General features: G+C 38.6%; 1 protein-coding gene across 2 annotated transcripts in view; it reads left to right on the forward strand.

The window, feature by feature from the left end:
• Positions 1-905: 905 nt before the first annotated feature.
• LOC113686306 (uncharacterized) overlaps positions 906-14045 on the forward strand; it is a 47805-nt gene continuing 34665 nt past the window's right edge. Inside the window, exons 1-20 of one of the 2 annotated variants that reach the window (XM_089209415.1) lie at positions 906-1318; positions 1461-1581; positions 2300-2387; positions 3136-3775; positions 4196-4265; positions 4777-4901; positions 5365-5493; positions 5776-6150; positions 6396-6567; positions 6990-7268; positions 7439-7567; positions 7778-7962; positions 8051-8164; positions 8614-9438; positions 10084-10392; positions 10805-11134; positions 11254-11701; positions 12176-12810; positions 13272-13428; positions 13679-13899. In XM_089209415.1, the coding sequence (XP_089065541.1) occupies positions 1231-1318; positions 1461-1581; positions 2300-2387; positions 3136-3775; positions 4196-4265; positions 4777-4901; positions 5365-5493; positions 5776-6150; positions 6396-6567; positions 6990-7268; positions 7439-7567; positions 7778-7962; positions 8051-8164; positions 8614-9438; positions 10084-10392; positions 10805-11134; positions 11254-11701; positions 12176-12810; positions 13272-13428; positions 13679-13899 (5440 nt within the window). In that variant the 5' untranslated portion in view covers positions 906-1230. Of the gene's footprint in view, positions 1319-1460; positions 1582-2299; positions 2388-3135; positions 3776-4195; positions 4266-4776; positions 4902-5364; positions 5494-5775; positions 6151-6395; positions 6568-6989; positions 7269-7438; positions 7568-7777; positions 7963-8050; positions 8165-8613; positions 9439-10083; positions 10393-10804; positions 11135-11253; positions 11702-12175; positions 12811-13271; positions 13429-13677; positions 13900-14045 lie in introns of both variants that reach the window. The other variant, XM_089209416.1, reaches the window with a different exon arrangement.

Below are 14045 nucleotides of genomic sequence, written 5' to 3' on the forward strand. Positions count from 1 at the left end.
GAAAAAGTGAAAAGAATTTAAAATGTGGTAGGGATCCCTCTGTCCATACCTCTGAATCAGATCTAGACATAGAGAGGATAAAAGTTTAATATCCATACAGTGAGTTTCACTCTGCCAAGTTTATGTCAGTACTGTGACAATATAGGCTAAAACTGTGTGACTTGAAGCGTATCCAGTATGTATAGGAGGATTTGTATAGAACTGGAAAAAATAATTTTCTACCTCTTCGAATGATATTTCATTCCACTAACTTATGAGCGGCAACACAACAAGTGTCGCCCGCAACATAAACTGGTATCGTTTCAGAATGATATCAAAGAGATTTTTACCCACGATTTAATGAGTTAATATTCAATGCACCGCTCGGGGGGTCGTCTGAATTTCTTTCAAGCATTTTACCAAGATTTTCACGGATCATTTTTCTGAGACAGTTGTTTCCCTTATGTAGAGCAGATTAGGGTCGTCTTTTTTATAGTTTTAATGGTGACACGTAAAGTTTGGATCACTCTTTTCGTCGAGCATTGTGTAATGTTTTCCTTACGCATTTAAAGAGAAAAGAATTTTTCCTTCTCTGCAAACAATCAGTGAGAATAGAATGGGTTTAATGGACTGGAAAGTTTGCTTTGTTCTCGTCTCAGATGCTTTGGAGACGAAGGAATTAGGTAATCACAGACTCGACTTCAGCGTGCGAGTTTTCCAAGGCGAAAATGAATAAATGGACGATATCTCCAGTGTCTGAAATACAAAATACACGATTAGTAATTATGAAAATCTAAAGGGTCTTGTTTGTTTTTGAAAAACTAAACGAAACTCGAGTTTGTTTTTGGAGGAAATTTGGAATGTGGTTTACGACCAAAACAAATCTGTTGTTATGACAACCTGACGCAATTGTTCTAATCACATGCGGAATGAACTGAGATCCGCCATAATTTTGCATAATTAACTTTATGAACTTCGATTACATTCGTTATCGGGTTAGTTTTTGCCTCTTCGACTTTGCAGAATTTTGACGATAAAGTCGCACAAAAGATAATACAAGTGTTGTAAAATGAACTCACTTAGATGATGAGAAGCCCAGTACGTTCTTGAACAGCGCTTTGTAACGAGTCTATTTACGGAAAAAAATTGACATTGGAGAAAACCTTCAGCTCGTCTGCGTGACTCTCAAGGAATCTTTCATGCCTACTACTTAGAAAGTCCACGGAAAGAGTTATTACTAACACAATTTTTATGGCCTTAAAGACTTTGTTTTTGCACTCATTTATCTCTATTTTGGCGGCCATCATACTCTGCTGGACAGAGGTTACTTCTGCCAGTGGTAAGTGGTGACAAATACATATCGTACACTTTTATATTTGCATTGTTAGAACTGTTCCTATATTTCATGCTACAGTTGTATTAGTCGCATACTTAGCCTAGGGTTTTTAAGGCAAGATATTAACTCATTTTTGTGGTTTCAGATCCCTGTGATTGCTCAGTTTGCGGTACAACATGCGGCGGGAGTTTGAGCTGCGATCCCGGCAAATTTCTTGTGGTAAATGGAAGCGAATTCGGCTGTTTTCAATGTCCTCCTGGTCATTAGTAAGTTTTGTTTAGTCTGATTTTCTTTCGTTAGACTTTAGAGACGGGTTTACATGCTGACGGCGGTTTCACTACACAAAGAAACAGTATAACGATATACGACTGTGTCGTGTTTTGTGTTGCTAATATCAGTGTTGTAATCTCTATCGTAAAACAGTAGTCTAGTCTCAGACTCATGTATAATGCACTTCACAGTACGTTTTGTCATGCAACATTTTGTGTCTAGCTTGAGTTGTTAGAGATAAATGCTCTCTTTTGGAAACTTATTCCATTAGACATATTCTCGTTTTCAAGAGGCACTGATTAGAGTCCAGTTCAGTCTGTAATCATTCATCTGCTGAACAAAATAGGATGACTGCAAAATGGGAATCTCATTTGATAACAAAGAGTTTGATTCAAGACAGAATTTGAGGACACAAAGTCCTTGTAACAATCAATAATACAATAATACCTGTAGTTGACTTTTTGGTGAAGAAGTTAAACCTAATTGTCAAACTAACAGTGTGTCCTGTCCAGTTACATAGACGTAATGCATGAGTTGTCCCTCATCATTGTACATTTACAAAGTTTAGCAGATATCTCGAGCTCTTTACGGTTTTTAAGGGGCCAGATAACCATAGAATTGGGAAAATGAGTGATATCCATGTAGCAAACAGTATGAGATGCTTCAAATAATAATTAACTAATTATTAGTGTAATAATTTACTTTAAATTCTAGTTGCCCAGGAGGTCAGAACAGTTCTAAACCATGTTCTGAAGGTTACTACAATGACCTACCAGGACAATCAGACATAGCTGCATGCAAGGTAACTTTGTGGATTGATATAGTTTTAGGTTGTGTTTCAAGTGTGCCAAGTCAGTGCCAATTAATATTCAATCTGGGTTGTACTTGGGTATACTGTAAGCTATATTGAATAAAGGGGTAAGTTTCTAAAGAAACTGTGGTGCTGCATTGGTGGGAGAGTATAGCAGGTAATTTAGTGTTAACAACTGGGTTGAAAACGTAAATTAGCCACTGTAAAGAGTAAAAAAGCTGATGTTTCAAGCGTTAGCCCTTTGTCAGAGTGATTGGTAATCGTAATTGCTCGTAATCATAATCACTCTGACGAAGGGCTAATGCTCGAAACATCAGCTTTTTTACTCTTTACGGTGGCTAATTTACATTTTCAACCCAGGTGTTAACACTAAATTACCTGCTGTAAGCTATATTGGTTAGGTGCTCTTCTTGTGCATTCCAATAGAGAAATGTTATCTATTGACAAATTTGAAAAGTTAACCCCTTTACTCCCATGAGTGGCTAAGAAAGAATTTTCATTACGATATCAATACTAGATTAAGCAAACAATTGATAAGAATTAAGAAAAGTATCAGTTAGGGGATTATTGGTTGATCTAATATCAAATTCTTTATAGTAACATCAGAAGAATTGTATAGCAGACGGTAGGGAGAATTAAGAGATCATCAGAGTGAAAGAGTCAATATTCCCTCTATTTTTCAGCAACAAGTGGACTATTCAGCAACTGAGATGATATTTTGTATAATTTATTTAATTAGGAATGTCCTGCTGGATCTTTCTGTGCTGATGGTAGCCAACTACCAAAGCCTTGTGAATCAGGTTACTATAGCAATGGTACAGGACAAACAAAATGTGTCATCTGCCCAGAAGGATTCCAATGTGAGAACCTTGCATCTAAACCAACACCTTGTTCAGAGGGTTATTATAGTGCGGAGGGTAATGCAACATGTTCGATATGTCCAGAAGGTTATGAATGTTCCAATGGTACATCACCCAGGGTGTGTCCTAAGGGACAGTATGCACCTCTTGGTTCCACAGCATGCAAAGCATGTCCTGCAGGTCATAAATGTCCTCATCAAGGAATGTCAGCTCCTGAGACTTGTTCAGATGGGCAATACACAAACCAAACACTACAAATGAAATGTCATACATGTGAAGCTGGTCGTGAGTGTCCAAATGGTGATCGATCTGTACCATGTCCGGCTGGTTACTTTAGTAAGTATGGACAGTCAAATTGCTTGGCGTGTGAGTCAGGAAACTACAGTCAAAGTGGATCATCTGTATGTCTGCCATGTCCAGCTGGAAAACAGTGTCTGGATCCAGCTGTTGAACCTGTGAACTGCACTCTTGGTACTTTTTCTGGTCAGGGAGAAGGTGTTTGTAAGCAGTGTCCACAAGGTTGGTGTTGCTTGTTAACATACTGAGCTACACCGATAAAAAAAAAAATCCACTTGATTATACATTATGGTGGAAAGTGTAATAAGGAATTGGTAACAGAAGTGCCAGAAAAGTTCAGCCAATCCTTTGAACTTTCAAGTTTCATAATTCTTGGCCAAAATGTTCTCTTAAAGTCTCCTTTTTTTAGTGGGAAAAAAACAATAGAAACAGCAACAAAAAACACTCAACCTTTAACTTCAACAGTAAATTCAACCGCTCTATTTTTGCTTGTGTCAACTTTTGATAGATTACAAACTTTTAAATGCATTAATGGAGATGCAAGAGCTGAGAAACCCTAAGCAATGATAATATAAGTTTTAACAGTCATGTTGATATTATTATTCTTAATATTATGATTATTTTTATGAATAATAACTTCAGGTTACCAAAGCACACCAAGCAGGACCTCTTGTGTTCCCTGTGCTGCAGGGTTCTATTGCCCTGATCCAAGGTTGGTTATCCTGTGCCTATTTGTAGATTTCTGAATAGTCAAGTTGTATAATAATTGTAAAGGGAATTCTTCTTTAAATCCATGCAAAAAGCTGTTTTTCTTTCATTTATGATTTAGGAGTTATCATTTGAAATATTTGGCCCATGTGCTAGAATTTCAGGCTCTGAGCCAGTGAGTGGGATTAGTTAATAGACACACATTAGTTTTCAAAGAAAGAGAGTGACTCTATTCAATCTGCCAAGGAGCCAGTTGATGGTCTGGTAAATAAGCATGTAACTAAATCAGTGAGTTAGTTGTTCAGGCCTTAAAGCCAGTACTTGGTAATAAAATATAGAATATTCATTTGTCATCTATAACTTACAGTGACCTTAATTTTTGTCACTATTATGCAATGTGTTAGTTAAGTCAACCATTGAGATAAAAAACCACTTTAAATGCTTTTATATCTTAAATGTTGACAATATTAGTCTCAAATGAAAATCTGAAAAGACAATTTATTCTTAATAATTAGTAACCCACCAGTTCCATGCCCAGTTGGAATGTATTCCTCGGGAGGAAGATTTGAAAACTGCACAGCGTGCCCAGCTGGGAGTGCATGCCCTGATCCTGCTGGTATTCCTGTGGCTTGTACTGGTGGTAAGATGCAAAGTCAACATCAAGCACAATGATCATATTACACTTAATATGTGCAGCTAGCTGTTTTGTATGGTGTATATTTGATTGTTTTTGATGATGTATAAAAAGTTAATAAGAAGAAAGTTAAGGGAAAGTTGACAAGAAGTCTTCTCTGAATACACAAATATTATCTGTACATTTCCTATGGTATTGACAAGGAGAAATTGTTTAACAATCAAGTGCTTCTTCAGTGGTTGGTCATATACTGTATTCTTATAACCAAAATGTTTGGTTCAGTGTTGAGGGTGTATAGAGAAATTAGATGCTGGTCTTTCCAAGAGTTTAAAGGTTTAATTGTAACTATTATCAATCATAAGATGTTGATATCAGAAATAATTGCATGATATTGTGCTATTGACTTCTTAATTGGGTACAGGTTTATATAAAAAGGTTAAATCATAATAATTTCCAATCATCATTTCAGCGACATATGCTGAGGCACTGTCCACAGCATGCAAGACATGTCCAGCAGGTTACAGCTGCCCAGAGAACAAGAGAACAGAATTATGTCCATTTGATGACGTACTGGGTTACTTCTACAGCACTGACTCAAGTAGGCTGTCAATTTTTTTGCCTCTGTGTTTGTAAATAACTGTAAAAAAAGGAGTATTTTCCATTTACAGGTAGGAGATCTTCAGTTTTGAAAAAGTCTACGATTAATAGCTTTTTGTCATAATATGGAATTATCCTGACCTTTTGAAGTATTTCAAAACAAAGTGACCATTGGTTATCAAAAACTACTACTTCAATTTTGAAAATGAAAAGGCTTGATTGATGTTCTCTACTGGTCATTCTAAATAAGTGTAAGTTATGCTTAATTGTGTTCTTTTTCTAGTGGTATCATGTGCACAGTGTCCTAATGCAAGCACAGGGCAAATATGTGAGTCAAGATACAAGTTACCAGTCAGTTGTAATCCAGGAGAAATCCCCAGCAACAATGGAACAGTATGTATCAGATGTCGTCCAGGTTACTTTTGCCGAACACCACAAGAGGGAGAAGTAGCTTGTGCTCTAGGACAGTGGTCACTGGGTGGGGCTACAGAGTGTCAGGATTGTGTACAAGGCTATGAATGCCCCAACAGTGGCTCATTGCCACAGGCTTGTCCCCTTGGCCACTACACAGATCAGAAAAACTCTCTGAATTGTAAGCAGTGTAAAGCTGGATTTAAATGTCCAACAACCAGTGGTACTCCTGTGGCATGTGCAGCAGGTATGAATATTGAGAACTGCCACAAGTTTTGTGGTTGTAGCTTGTAGATTACCATCATGACAGGACATAACAGTACATACACTGAACTAATGTCCTTAAAACTTTACTCACTAGGTATCTGTTTGTAAGATAATTTCGTAACAAAACTGACCCCTCTCATTGCAAGTTCCTAACCCTAACAAAATTGTTAATGTTGTAGCACAAAAGTTCCTTTTATTGACAAGTTTCACCTGATTTATCTTCAGGTACATTTAGTGATGTAGCAGCAACAGACTGTACAGCTTGTCCTCCTGGTTCTGCATGCCCAAACACATCAGACTCCACAGCCAAATATGCATGTACATCAGGGACATATTCTATTGGTAGCAGCACTCTCTGTAAATCATGCAGAGTAGGATTCTTTTGTCCTCAAACAGAGTAAGCTACTACTTAATCCCCATGTGTTATTTTCCATGTACTATAGTATGATTTGTTGTATGGTTTATGACTAAAATGATGGCAGTTTTTTAATGATGCATAGGGTGAGGGTTAGGGTTTAGGGTATCTAAATAATTCTCTAGTAAGTTGATATGTGAGCTCGAAAATCTCTAGTGATCAGCAACTAACCATGCACACGATTTCCTGCTGCCAAAAACTCTCACTGGAGGTCAAATTAAATCCTTTTTTTCAATGAAGTTTTGTTATTCTTTAGTTTTTAATTGCTCAGTTGAGGTACCCTATCTTGTACTTCCCTTCAATCATGATTTCTCTGTTAACTGTTTCACAGTTTGTGTCAATTTTGAATCTGATACATAGATTCATTCTAACAGTGGTCCCAATTTCATTTTCTTAAATTCTAGCAAAGACATAGAACTCGCATGTGAACCTGGTTTTTACTCACAAGCAGGAAGTGCTCGTTGTACAGCATGTCCACCTGGTTATAAATGTCCCAATAAAGACGGCAGCGGAAATCAACCCTGCCTGGATGGAGAATATTCCATAGGAGGGCAGACATCTTGCACAGCATGCCCAAAAGGTTATGCTTGTCCAAATACAACCACAGATTACATGATCAAATGTGAACCTGGGTTTTATGCGACCAGAAAGAAGACTGTATGCACACCTTGTAAGGCAGGATTGTAAGTATTTCTGCAAACAACACATTTTGGTTTTTTGAAAAATAACAGGGAATGGTGACAAAAAACTGTAAACATTACTTTGTTAATAAATGGTGCACTGTGTTGACACTCATTAGTGGGTTAAAAGAGTATTAGACTTCATTTGATAACTAGTTGTGGATATTTTCCAGCTATTGTCCATATACAGATAAAAAACAAGAGATTCCATGTGATCCCGGTTATTATTCAACTGGGAATGCATCTTCATGTGAAATGTGCCCTCCTGGCTATGCATGCCCGATACAAGATCAAGATGTGAGGTATTATTGAAAATTATATTTTTGAACTTCTTTGTTAATTTTGTGTGTGGCTTCATTATTCTCTCTGTCTTGTTGGTCTCATGACTCTCAGGCTTTTTTTTTTTTTTAGAGAATCCTGTCCATTAATCATGGTGGTATTGACAATGTTTGCATTGATAGAACAATTAGGAAATCAGTAGTCTCATGCTTCTGACTCTTTGTTTACTACAGGAACCTATGTGTAAATGGAACATATTCTTTAGGGGCTCAGATCACATGTACACCCTGTCTCCCAGGAAGTAAGTGCCCATCAATCTCAGAAGGTCCCACTATTTGCCCACCTGGTTACTTCAGTGAAAGAAATGCAGCGGAGTGCAAGTTGTGTGAGGCTGGCAAACAATGTGCTGATCCAAGTGGTAAGTGCATTTTAAAAAAATCCCAAGATGAAAAATATCAAGCTACAGGTTGAATTAGAAGATTTTATACACTTCCTGTATCTTTTAGCTCCTGAGCCTTGTCCTCCTGGGTATTACTCAAGTGTTGGCTGGATAATTTGCCTTCCATGCAAAAGAGGTTTCCAGTGCAAAGAAGGTTCAACTACAGACAGTCCACCTGAAGGTCAGTTAAACACTTGCTTCATGTTTCTTCATTTGTGTGGCAAGTTTATAGGGACTTAAAGAAAGTACAACTTGAATTTAAAACCAAAGGTTCTATGCTTAGAAAACTCAGATAATGAAAATGATGACAGGATCAATAGTACGGTATGTGATTTACAAATGCACCTATGATTGGAAGGTCCAGATCAAGGGGATGTAATTAAAACTGTAGATCAGTTATGACAAGTTAGTCCTTTGCTGTTGCAAATACGTTTAATTGAATTCTCAGTGTGTTCCTTTACCTATTTTTCTCTCAATGTTCTTGCCATTCAAATTTTTTTAACTGCATGTACCTGTTGATAGGATTTATCTGATGGAACATGTTTTAATTTGAGAGTAATTGCATTTTAATGGACATTGTAGGTTTTTACTATTTTCCTTTTCTTACTGAGCTCCTTTTTTTCTCTCTAGATGTGTGTCCTAAGGGTGGATGGTGTGATGGCCGCACTCTGTATCCATGTCCACCAGGGACCTATAATCCTTTCAATGGGTCACAATCACAGGAGGCATGCAAGGCGTGTCCTATGGGTCACTATTGTCAGGAGAGTGGCACAGTTGATTACCAACCATTTCTTTGTCCAGACGGCCATTACTGTCCAACAGGAACAAAATTCCCTAATCAGTTTCCTTGCCCAGCTGGTACATACAACCCAATTACCAACCAGACATCAAGATCAGTAGCTTGTTTGCCTTGTCCTGCTGGCAACTATTGTGTGGCAGGATCCAGTCAGCCCACCATCTGTCCTCCTGGTTACTATTGTCCAATTGGAACTGGGGCAAGAACTCAATTTGCCTGTCATGCTGGATTTTACAATGATCAAACTGGCCTGAAGAACTACACAGAGTGTAAGCCTTGCCCTCCTGGTTCATACTGTCCAGATGGCTCACTAACTGAACCCACGGTTACACCAATTCCTTGTCCAGCAGGGACGTACAATCCTGAATGGCAGGTTGGGCACTTACTGAACTGTATTCCATGCACTGCTGGTTACTTCTGTCCTCAGGCAGGACAGACAAATGCCGCCTTATACTGCTATGAAGGTTATTATTGTCCAAATGGTACAGTGGCAGGTAATCAGTTTCCTTGTCCCCCTGGAACGTATGGAGACAGAGCAGGTCTGACTCTGGCAGAAGAGTGCCTGACATGCCCACCAGGAAGGTCATGTGGCTGGGGAACTGGTGTAAACAACAATAACACATGGCAAGTTTGTCGTCAGGGACATTTTTGTCCAGCAGGTGGGTGTGAAATTTGTGTGGTGGAAGGGGTGGGTTAGGGAAGAATGTTATAATTTTGCTTGAAAAACTATTCTAAAGGGTATCCAGTCAACTTGCCGACAGACCAACTCGCCAACACCAACTTGCTGACGTATAAAATCGAGTAGAGACATTGGCGAGTTGGTCCTCAATCCAATACAACTTATTAGAGGTTAAACATACAGAAAAGTAAACAATATTTAGTAAAAAAGCACTGGTGAACATTGGTGAACATCAAACAGAAGCTTAAACATTGGTGAACATCACCAATGATTATAACAGCTTAAGATGTGAACGAGTTATTGTGTGACAACAACACCGTAAAGACTCATCATGTCAATCGCTCAGACTTTTTAAAGAAAACTTGGCTTTCTAGACAAGATCTTTAGTAAAGAGCAATTCTTTCTATTTGCAACAAAGTTTATAAGGATCTCAAGGCGAATAAAGCGAAGTAAACATCACCAATGACTCTAACTGCTTCAGACGCGAACGAGTTGTGTGACAACAACACTGTAAAGACTCATCATGATAATCGGTCAGATTTTTTAAGAAAACTTGGCTTTCTAGACAAGATCTTTAGTAAAAAGCCTGACCCTACCCTGATGCACTATTTCTGCCTTAAAACAGGTACAGGATCACCAACTAAGTATCCTTGTCCTCCTGGAACCTATTCAAACAGTTCTGACTTGTTTGATGCATCCCAGTGTGATGTTTGTCCCGAAAGAAAGTACTGTCCGGGTGGTGAACCAGCACCCAGAGGTGACTGTCCACCAGGTTATTACTGTCCAGAAGGCACACGAGTGGCAGAACAATTTCCATGTCCTAATGGAACATACAATCCTCACTATGCCAAAGCAAGAGTTGATGAGTGTCTTGACTGTACACAAGGCCATTTCTGTGAGTTGGCTACAGTTCAGCCAGTGCCGTGTTCTATTGGTAAGTGAGGGTAACTCATAGTGGCAACAACTGTGTACTGTGGAGCTGTCATACATACTGGTTACTTAACTTAGAACTAGTATGTGTGAGAATCTGGAATAGTAGCTACCTAGCATGGCAACACTTTTGGGTTGAGTTTTTGTTGGGTCCTATCCTTGATCGAAGGGTTTACCCAACCTTTTTTTTTTCCCTCCAAAAATATTAAGATTACAAATTTTCATTTGACCTTGCACATTTAAAGATATCTACACTGCATATAGAATTTCTCTTGTTTTGTGTGAGTCATGAAAATCCTAAATGGATCTAAAAGTGATCTTGTAAACTATATGTAGTTGCAGTCATTATTGGGCTTTTTTATTCTGCTCTAAAGGGTATTCATATCCTAAAAGTGTTGTGGACGTTTCTTTTAAAGGTACATATATGCCAAATGGATTCAATGCAACAAGTTCAGAGGTGGTAGGAACACCAGCCAAGGGGAAAGGAGACTGCCTTGCCTGTCTTGCTGGACATTTTTGTCTGAATGGTACTGTAGTACCAGAACCTTGTGGAAAAGGGAAATACACAAATCCAGGACAATCAGTTTGTCAGACATGTTTGGCTGGGCGCTACTGTGATAGTGAAACTACAACTGAAACAAGCATGAACACAACCAAACTTTGTCCAGCTGGAAAGTATTGTAGAGCAGGACTGACAAATGTCAATGATTCCACTGATTGCCAGAAAGCACATTACTGTCCTGAAGGTCACTGATGATTATTATTTTCTTTCTGTATTTCACTTGGATTGGTGGCAATTTCTTCTTCATAGTGGCTTCATGAAATTGTAATTTGTATAAATTTTGTTTTTACTTTAAATTTACAGGTAACCCTGTTGAAATTCCTTGTCCTGTTGGTACATTTAACCAAGATACCAAAGGAGGAGATATATCTGCATGTAGAATGTGTACTGCAGGGAAGTATTGCCTTGAAAAATCCATCCATGAGACAGGTGACTGTAGTCCTGGCTTCTATTGTCCAACCAACATCACAGATGGAGTCTCAAGTTTGCGTATTGGCTCATATGGCCCCATACAGGAACCTTGTCCAAAGGGTAGTTTCCTCAATGAGTCAGGAGGAAGGTTTGTGGAGGATTGTATTGAGTGTACTATTGGTCATTACTGTCCAACAGGATCTCAGACACCCACTATCTGTAAAACTGGTCATTACTGTCCTCCAGGGTCAGGTGACCCTCAGCCTTGTCCTCTGGGAACATTTAACAATCACAGTGGAGCTTATTATTTGGAGAACTGCACAGACTGTACCCCTGGCTGGTAAGTTGCTCATTATTATAAGTATATGTATTACATAATTATGTGTCAGATTGACTGACTCAACCTTGACCTTTATTTCAAACTCAACAAAACCATACACACACATCTTGCATACGAAGAATAACATTCTTGTCAGGGTTTGTAGATTTGAGTGGTTCAGTTAGAAAGGATCAGTAATGACAGACACCTGTCAAAGGTCACATGACCCACACTCAGACCTCAGCTGTGCCTGAGATAAACAATCTCCACTTGTTTGGTTTTACTTAGTGGGAAAAATATTACTTTTTGAATTCTTGGTATAAAGTTCTCCCTGGTAATTTTCTCTGTTATATGTCAGCTAAACCTGCATTTTGAACCATTCAGATAAGAAACGAGGAGTGCAGGAATGGGTACATGTTCTTCCAAATTGAAGGTGAAATTTTTAATAAGTGTGTGTCAGGCTTATTAATGTATATGTATGTTTTATTAAAAAAGGTACTGTGATGCTCAAGGTCTCTCCATTCCAAGAGCGCAGTGTGACCCAGGTTATGTGTGCTATGGTGGAGCGTATACTGGAACTCCCAATGATGGAAAAACAGGAAGACCTTGTCCTCAAGGGACGTTCTGTGTTGCTGGCTCTTTTGAATTTGATTCTTGTCGTGCTGGAACATACAGTAAGAGCACTGGTGGAACAAGCGACCAAGACTGTCAGTTGTGTGATCCTGGATACTTCTGTTCTAAGAAGCAACTAACAGCTCCAGAAGGACCATGTGACCCTGGTTATTATTGTCCAGAGGGGTCCATCTTAAGCAATCAAACAATTACTCCACCAGGATTTTTCACTCCAGCAGGATCATCAGAGCCACAGCCATGTTTACCAGGAACATATCAACCACATGAAAAACAAAGTCATTGTCTTCCCTGTGAGCCAGGATTTTACTGCCCCACAAAGAGCATGGTCAATGGTACTGAGTGTGAACGAGGCTTCTACTGCCCACCTGGCACAGACAGACAGTTTGCATGTCCAGAAGGGACATTTAACAATTACACTCGTCAAGTGTACAACTCAAGCTGTGTAGGGTGTCCACCAGGAAAATACTGTAATCCAACGGCACAGAGTGTTCCTACAGGTACACTATACAGACCACTTGTTTCTGTTTAATGGTTCATGGAAACTTGGATATTCAAGGCTAGGGCATTGTATAAGAGATAACTAGAAAAGCCTGTTTCTAAGTAAATGTCAAGGACCCTGTGTGAGTGGTTAATATTGCAAAAATATCTAGGACAAATTTACTCCTTCTGTTAGTTATTTGATATGTTATAATTGGAACCTTTCTATGATAAGGGGTTTGTATGTACTAGAAGATTTGCTAAATGTAATTCTTACAAATAGATCTGTCTCCACTGCAGTGTAAGTTATTTTGTACATAGGAATAAAAAGTGAAATGCCATTTATGCAGAAAGTTGGGTCACATTTACAACATTGGGTCTCGGCTAGACTTTTAAGTTCACTATCCTCTTCCTGACAATCCAGTGGATAAATTCATCTGTCATCAGCCTTACATAAATTTTCCTTTTTTTAATTTATCAGGTCCTTGTGATGCAGGATACATTTGTTTCTACAATGGAACAAGGCCTACACCCACATTTGAAAAAGGTGTTTTGGAATGGGGTAGGGTGTGTTCAGCAGGTCATTACTGTCCAAGTGGAACCACATATGAGATACCATGCCCAGAAGGAACATATCGGTGAGCTTCTTGCAGCATCCCATTATGTTGCTCAATTATTGAACAAACTGAGTAAAAAATCCTCATGAGAAAGAAAGGTTTTTCTAAACTTTTGTGTTCTGTAGGTTCATAGGCACCCCAATGATACAGTAGTGTGTGTGACAAATAAAAAGTTCATTGGTGATAAGTTGAAAATATTGAAAATGACTGTGTTCATATAAATACATGCGTATTTGTCATTCTGGAATTCTATTTCAATTTTGTTTTTCAGTAAGGTAACTCGTGGTGAATCTGAAGATGATTGTGAACGTTGTGATCTGGGACATTACTGTAATGGTACAGGACGTACTGATGTAGCTGGTCTCTGTGATCCTGGTTATTTTTGTTTGCGTGGGGCTAAAATACCCAAACCAAACAATGATTCTACTGGTGGAATTTGCCCAAGAGGAAGTTCTTGCTTAGCTGGACAGCAGCCAGAAAAGTGTCAACCAGGTACTGCTACTTGCTGTCAATGTCTAGTTAACTGATTAAGGAATTCCATGTAACTAAAGAGCACTAAAAGCATTCTATGTTTAAAGTGTACTGTTAATTTACCAAAGACAGGTAACAAATAAGTAAAGAAATGTTTATATTGCTTA

This window comes from Pocillopora damicornis, chromosome 6 (assembly GCF_964200805.1).
Source record: "Pocillopora damicornis chromosome 6, jaPocDami1.2, whole genome shotgun sequence".
Taxonomy (NCBI): Eukaryota; Metazoa; Cnidaria; class Anthozoa; order Scleractinia; family Pocilloporidae; genus Pocillopora; species Pocillopora damicornis.